General features: G+C 34.9%; 1 protein-coding gene across 1 annotated transcript; it reads right to left on the reverse strand.

Moving 5' to 3' along the window:
• Window positions 1–2,844: 2,844 nt before the first annotated feature.
• LOC149271926 (T-cell leukemia homeobox protein 3-like) lies at window positions 2,845–7,621 on the reverse strand. The gene is made up of 3 exons (XM_089506997.1): window positions 7,207–7,621; window positions 5,985–6,228; window positions 2,845–3,055 (listed from the first exon to the last, which is right to left on the reverse strand). Exons 1-3 carry the CDS (start codon window positions 7,619–7,621, stop codon window positions 2,845–2,847), a joined length of 870 nt encoding a protein of 289 aa, XP_089363123.1.
• Window positions 7,622–7,921: the final 300 nt, after the last annotated feature.

The following is a 7,921-nucleotide window of genomic DNA, read 5'->3' on the forward strand; positions in this document are numbered from 1 at the left end:
ACTACACCAGTTATTATTTGATCCCATAGCAGCTGCCCCTTGAGCCCACAGCAACTGGAGAGACAGGGGTCACAACTTTGACCTGGCTCGCCACTTTATGGGGCCCAGGCGATCAATTCTGTACAGCCCAGCTGCTTACCTCTGCACTCCAATCAATCTCTCTTGTATCGCCAAGAAGCAGAGACGAAGCATGATCATGATGTTACATCTCACGACTGCTGCGGTCCTTCTTTCCCTGAGAGGTAAAAGAGAAGTTGTTCACACAAAGTGCGAGCAACACAGAGGAAAGCTGCCAGCCTGTGCAGAAGTGTGCGAGCGCTACGGAGAAATCTGCAGTTGGCATAATGGGTGGGTGAGGGTGTATGAATGAGTATATGTGACTGAATGAATTAGTATTTGTGAATGAGTATGTGTGACTGAGTAACTGAGTATCTGTGAATGAGTGACTGAGTATCTGTGAATGAGTGAATGAATTAGCATTTGTGAATGAGTATCTGTGAATGAATTAGTATGTTTAAATGAGTGGATGAATGAGTATGTCTGTGATAGCCTGGATGTGTAAGTGGCAGGCAAAGATGGCACAAGCAGGCTGTTTAGGCCAAATGTGGCACAGGCCGGCTGTTTGGGGCAAAGATGGCACAGGGAGGTTGTTTGGAGCAAAGATGGCACAGGTAGGCTGATTGGGGAATAGATTGAACATACACGCAAGCAAGAATGTTACAGACATGCTGTTTTGGGCCAAAGATTGCATAGATATGCTGTTGGGGAGTGGGTGGAAAGTCCTATGCACCCATGTTGGGCAGGTCCTGTGGATGCAATCCAGTTCTGAAAAGGGCCTTTGGGGTTTGCGACCTGTGATCTATGTCTGCAATTTAGGGTTTTCATGCATTATTTATTTGATCTATACCTTCATTGTGAGTTTATGATTTCTCATTTGATCTATACCTGCAACGCTGGGTTTGTGTGTTATTCAGTTGCTCCGTACCTGAAATGCTATGTTCCCATGTGTTATTTATTACCTGCCAATGTCTTATTCAGTTGAATACCTGCAAAGCTGCATTTTCACGTGTTGTTTGATCTATACATTAACTATATGAGGGAGGAAAAGAGAGGGGTGGCACAGTGAAGGAGGGGACAAAGGACCTATAGGAGTGATATACAGGGAAGGGGGCACCATGTGGGTGGCCCGCACAGCGTGTTTGAACACATAAAGCTGACCCGCACTATTAATTTCCTGTGCGATCTGCATAGTATTGTGCTCCTCTGTCCTGCATCTGTTGAGGGAGAGAAGATCACACTGACTGTGACAGTGTCATCTTATCCTGTAGCATCAGTATGGTTTTTTGACTCATCCCTGTATGAGGCATGTTTATAGAATAATTGTTAATTAATTATAACAAGGACATCTTGTTGTTTCTGTTTGTTGATATATGTATTAAATGTATTATGAAAAAAACTCAGTGTAGTGTGTAGAAAAAAATGTGAATTAGGTGCGTGTATTGTACACATCCATACATTTCCCTATTTTTAAAGAAAATGTTTATTTACACTTTTTGAATCACAAAATCAAATTTTCACAAATTTCGTGTCAACCCATACAAATTAGCTTTAGGAAATACTTACTTAGTAAGTAGTTAAATGATAAATGATACTGTGTGGTTGTATATGTTTTCTCAATAAAATTACTGGTATTCAAATGTAACAACATACATTACATATATGTATTTTTATTTATACCCTGTGATTACTCAAAACCACCACCTCAGATGTTATTTTATAAAATATGTCATGTATTGTAGCCAAATAAGGGTTACCTCTCTTTTTATTTTTTAGTTTTTACTAAGTTATTTTGCCAACCAATAAAAAACAATTGCAATCAAATAATAGGAAATGTTTAACAATATAATTATGCAGTTCATATGTACGCTAGGTATTTTGCTGTTTGATAAATATTTTACTTGTGCTTGATTTAAAATCAAAATCTAGGTGATAGCATCTGCACTTTCCTCCATAAGGATAAACTGGACATATCTACATCAAATGTTCCTAGCATAATTTGACTTTGAAAATCAAATGGAGGCCATGAGTGCTATATATACAGAACATTAAAAATCTAACCATTTTGTAAAAAAAAATTATATGTCCTTTTACACAATATAAATCCCATCTTCAACTTAAACCAAAAGGCCTGTGCCTGGAAAAAAAAGTAAAATTAATAAACACCACCAGAGTGCCAGAATATCAAAAGATAAGAGTACCAGGTAAACAATACACCAATTTTTGTATAATTTAAAATGATATCTTAATATTTTTTTCCAATATGATGCTGCACTAAAGCGCTATATAATTTTATATATATATATATATATATATATATATATATATATATATATATATAAACTCTGTATATATACATACACACATGCTTTAGCCAGTTATCATGAAGTCAATATACAAAAATAAAACTGACCGTGTCTAATCCTTTATGGAGGGCAAAATCAATTTTATTTATATTTATATATATATATATATATATATATATATATATATATATATATATATATATATATGTATGTATATATATATATATGTATATATATATATATATATGTATATATATATATGTATATATATATATATATGTATATACATACATACATATATATATATATATATATATATATATATATATACATACATACATACATACATATATATATATACATACAGAAGCAGAGTAGACATTGCTGCTGAATGAATCAATAAGAGTCTTCAATCCTCTTGTCCATGCAGTTCTGTCTCAAAAACAAATGTAAAATGTTTCATTAAAAAATCCAAAGGTGTTCACACCAAAGAAGTAACAGGGGGTATTTTCGAAGAGTCTTCCTCCCAAGGCTGCAAATTTTGAAGCGCAAACAGCGACGAGTTGTGCAAACATAAAGGGTCTGGTTGGATGGAATCACTCAGTGATTTCTGAAAAGCATCATGTTGCAATTGAAGCATTAATCTATTGGCCTGCTGCCTTTCTGCTTCTCTTTCCTCGGCTGTCTGTCTCCTAAAATGAAATAAATTAAATAATGTATCAACAGGGATGGAAATTGTTCGCACGTACAAATAGACTATGAAAAGCCCCATCATATAAATATTTCCAGCTGGGGATGGCAACTAGGGTCTCAATTACAATCGTTGACAAAAAAAAAAGTGTTGATCACGACCACATTGTCAGTTTGCAATACAGTTTGCAGTACTAATAAGGTCTGATAAAATTCCACTTCTCTCCCACTTCCATACACTCATAGAAACCAGTGCATCTGTTCCGATGCCTAAATGTTAACATATTAAATTGATATATTTCTGGCGGTCATTTAAGGCCTTCACAAGTTAGGTCTAGCTACATGTAACGCACAGTTACAGCCATTGTTATGTATTGTAAATCCATTAAAATCCCTGGCGCATGCGCTGCAACACTACACAAATGTCAACACAGGTAAATGAACCCTTGCAATACTGAATAAAAGTGAAAACACAAGAAAATTTACACCTTGCCATACCAAATAAAATACATTACATAATTCTTAAGCCACCGCAAACCTATGAAAAACCACTGCCTACTACAAAAATAAAAGAATATGTGTTATGTGTGCTAACATAAAAGTGAATGAATTGTGTGTGTAAAAGTGAATACGTGTGTCAATCGTAATGTAAATCAGCCCTCTCAATGGTAACTCTCATTCACTTGTTCTTTCTGACCTTTGTGCCTAAGGCTGGAACTAATTACTAATTACAATGACAGGCGATATATACTTTCTTTTGATCTGGTTGGGTTATGCCCTAATGAGAGTGGTCAGAGTAATTGTTCATATGCCAAACAATGTGTTTAATGTAACAAAACATATTTCACTGAGCAATTATAGAATTAAGCCCTAGACGTCAACGAAATACACGACATCTTAAAATTTTAGCTTATCCCTTCCCCTTACAGGTGTAGGGAAATTTCTTTAATATATAAATAGTAAAATATCCATATTTTAATGTGATTAAGTGAGCATCAAATGAACAACATCTTACTCTGGATGTTTCCTTCCTCATATAGTTCGTGTATAGGATCAAACGACACGTGAAAATTTTGCAACGGATATAGAAGCAACCTTTTTCCTTAACGCCGAAAAGGAGCTGTTAGTTGACAGTATTAGCATAACTAAATCCACCGCTTTAAAGTACATGTAACTTGTAGTTTCTGGGTGTCAATTTGTGTATGATTTGGAGATATCTAGTGTAAAAGTTAGCCTCATGTAAGCTAAGAATGGTAGCAGCCCATGACTAGTGCAACATTATCTAGCTAGTTTGCTGCCCTGGGGTGCTCTCCCTTGGTCCCATGCGCCATTAAAAATGATACCTGCCTCAATAAAGAAAAATCAAGAACTTGACAGTAGATAAGAAATAATAACCATGCAAATCCTGTGACAAGGGGGTTAAAATGCCTAACTTTACAAAAGGTACAATTCTTGTAGGCACACATTAGATGAAATGTAACGTTTATATGTTATTATGTATACATATATATTTATATACATACATTTTTACACAAGTGTGTTTACCCCATGGAATTGTAAGGTATGGGATATGGCAAAAAGTGACAGATCCACTTTTAACTACAACACTTTTTTTCATGAATTGAAATTCACAATCATCATATGCTAAAATTATTCCCCGTTTTTCAAAACAATGTACATTCTAAAAACGTGGAACTAACTAATGATAGGATATTCTGACAATGAAGTTGGTAGAAACGTTTGCAACATGAATATTGTCCCTGAGCAGTCCATGTATTATTACAAAGGCTGTAAAGGCTGCCTAAGCAACATTTATACAGCGCTTAAAAATCAAGCCATATTAAAAGATAATGAAGATAAAGATGTTGAAGTTAATTCTAAGGTCCGAAAATACAAAAATACAATATATATATAAAAATATATATTAAAAAATAATATGGACGACACATTAATAATAATGCTTTGGGAAAATTGTTATAGACTAATTCATGTAGTTATACTTTTTCTACATGTGTGAAATTCACCTCTCTTTTCTATCAAAACTGTAACCCACTTTTCAAATAAAAAGTAAGGGATTTAGTATGGGCTTTTGGGGAAATTTTAGTATGTATGGGGTTAATAGAATCGTTGTAAAATAATATATGATAATATAATAATATATTATTATATATAGATTATTTTGTCGGTGGAAAAATGTATCCCTGGTAATAGAATATTTTTTCTCTCATAGATTGCAACAGCAAAAACTGAGACACAAACAAAAAAAACTGTCCATACATTTAAGTCAAATCATATAATCAAAATAGATAGAATAGATAGATAGAATCATAGATAACATCTGTAGTTCATTTAAAGAAAGGTGCAACCAGACTACTGAGGATGCTGTGTTGTTTATTATTATTATGACATATTAGTAGTATTCCTAGTATTATAAGGTGTTTTGAAAAATACGTATCTGCTTTGTAAGCAGCTTTGGGCATTATATACTACAAATTAGTTACGAATTTAGCGACAGATAAGTCACATATCGTGCAAAATAGTGAATAAAATAATTATGAGTTAGAGACTTAGTAAGTACCAATTCGTGCTATAAATTTTTTGTGTTTTTTTTATGTTTTGTTTCGTTTCCAAGTGAACTGTTAAAAACAATTAGACATTAATACGTATGTTAGTATATTGTTTTACAATACAACAATAAGTGTTGACAATAAGCCCTATAAAATATGTAATCCGTGAAGGATTTTTATATAAATGACGTGATAAATACACATTCTTTAAGTGATTTGTGATTAACGAAAGAAAAAAAGAAACTATTTCGAAAAAAAACTTCTACTTCGCCGAACATGATATTACATAACATATTTGTTTTGCCGAATTAAGTTGTCTAGATTCTTTATCGCTCTACCACGCGTGTCAAATAAAAGAACTTACCTCCATTTCGTCCTTCTGTTTTGGAACCACGTTTTAACTTGAGCATCGGTCATCTTGAGGGATTTTGCTAGAGCAGCTCTTTCGGCAGAGGCCAGGTACTTTTGTCGATGAAAGCGCTTTTCCAGTTCGCAAATTTGCACCCTGGAAAAAGATGTCCGTGGCTTTTTGCGCTTAGGAGGCGTCCGGTTTTGATAAGGATGTCCAATTCTGCGTGTCACTGTGAAAGGTGTTAGCGTTGCTGCAGCTATACGAGAAACAAAAGATAGCGAAAATGTGATTATCTTGGTATTTTTTTGTTGTTGTTACAAATGATTATTTAACTGCTTAACAACGCCTATTGAAATACAAATTAAAAAGTCAAGCAATAAAATGAAGATACAAATTGACGGCTGATTCTTTAAAAAAAGAAAAGCAGAAGTACAGTATGTAAGAGAAGGTGCACTGTAATTACTTAATTTCGCTAGCACTACCTTTCTTTATCAGCTGAGATAATTAATACCACGCTTAATATTTTACTCACAGTTGTTGAAATATGCATGTAAGAGCGCTTTCAGAGAAAGTACGTAGCGGTTTAGCTTGTATTCCCTGTTATCTAAATTGCCAATAATATATATATATATATATATATATATATATATCCTTAAAGTATTACTTAAGATTCTACAAACATGAATTTCAAGTTTCCAGTAATATAGAAACATATGTAGAAGCGAAGAAAAGCACACATTTATTGATCTGATGACTATATTGTAACCTTCAATTGAAAAGCCAGCTAGTTAGACGCCCAGCCGATCGGATATCAAATCCCATTTAAGTAGAAAAACATAATCATTACACTGAGAGCTAAAAAGCGAAGCCCATCTGCTCTTTTACATATAATTGAAATGAAAACACCACTGAAAACACTAGCAGTTTCAAAATTAAATATCTTCAAATATTATAATATCATTGTCTGGAGACCGAGACCGTTTATATTTCATGCAGATTTCTTGCAAATATCTGCAAGAAATTTCTAGGGTGCATATATATAGCTATTTTGAACATTAGACAAGATCAGGAAAAAATCGACAGCCCAGAGGGCCTTACAGAGATCTAGGAATTATATATGAATCATTCTCCCTTTATTATTGGCAACAATTAATAATAATAATAATAATTGGAACTATGTATAAAACGCATTTGTCCTGATATGCTATGTTAGCCCACCTAACTAGTTTCTTACCTGTAAATCTTTCTTTCACAAACCTTCTACTACTTTCCATCCAGGGGAAGTTGAGGCTGCCAAGCCCGGGCACAGCTGGCAAAGCTGGAATGGCACTGGAGATGGGAGGTGGGACCGCACCCGGTATAGGTCGGTGAGCTGGCACTCTTATCACGCCAGCTGGAGCTAAACTCAGATTGACATTGTAAGATCCGGACTCTTCAAACGCCGCTCCGATGCCGGAAAAAGAAGCTGGGAGCGATGTATATGGGGCATTTGGTCGGTTTACTGGGGTTCCCAGATAATTTGTGTTATCGGACGGTCTGGGAGTAGGGTGTGAGGAATTTTCTTGATCAGAATTGTTTAAAATCTGATCAATCCCAAAGCTGATGGGTTCGTGCTGATGAGGGGTGTGTGTATTTGTTGGCTGATCCATCATCTATCAGTAGAATTATTGGAAAAAATGTTCATATGCTCCTATAAGATGTGTCCTACTTCACAGTAGATCCATATAGGTCCAGCTGTATGTCAAACTGAAACTTTGCCAAGCTTGGTCCAACCCAACAGGCTCTGTGTCATCATTTTTGAACCAAAGCTTCCGATTCGGGTCCTAATTTCTGTCACTCCAATATCATTGGTGAACACAAACAAACCTCTGTTCTGTGATTGGTTTCTACGTTTCATCAGCGAATAATCGGTTGGAAACGAAGTTTAGGGACTGTTCCAATGTGACATC

This window comes from Sceloporus occidentalis, unplaced genomic scaffold (assembly GCF_023333645.1).
Source record: "Sceloporus occidentalis isolate IW3139 unplaced genomic scaffold, rSceOcc1.0.p SCAF_448, whole genome shotgun sequence".
Lineage (NCBI taxonomy): Eukaryota > Metazoa > Chordata > Lepidosauria > Squamata > Phrynosomatidae > Sceloporus > Sceloporus occidentalis.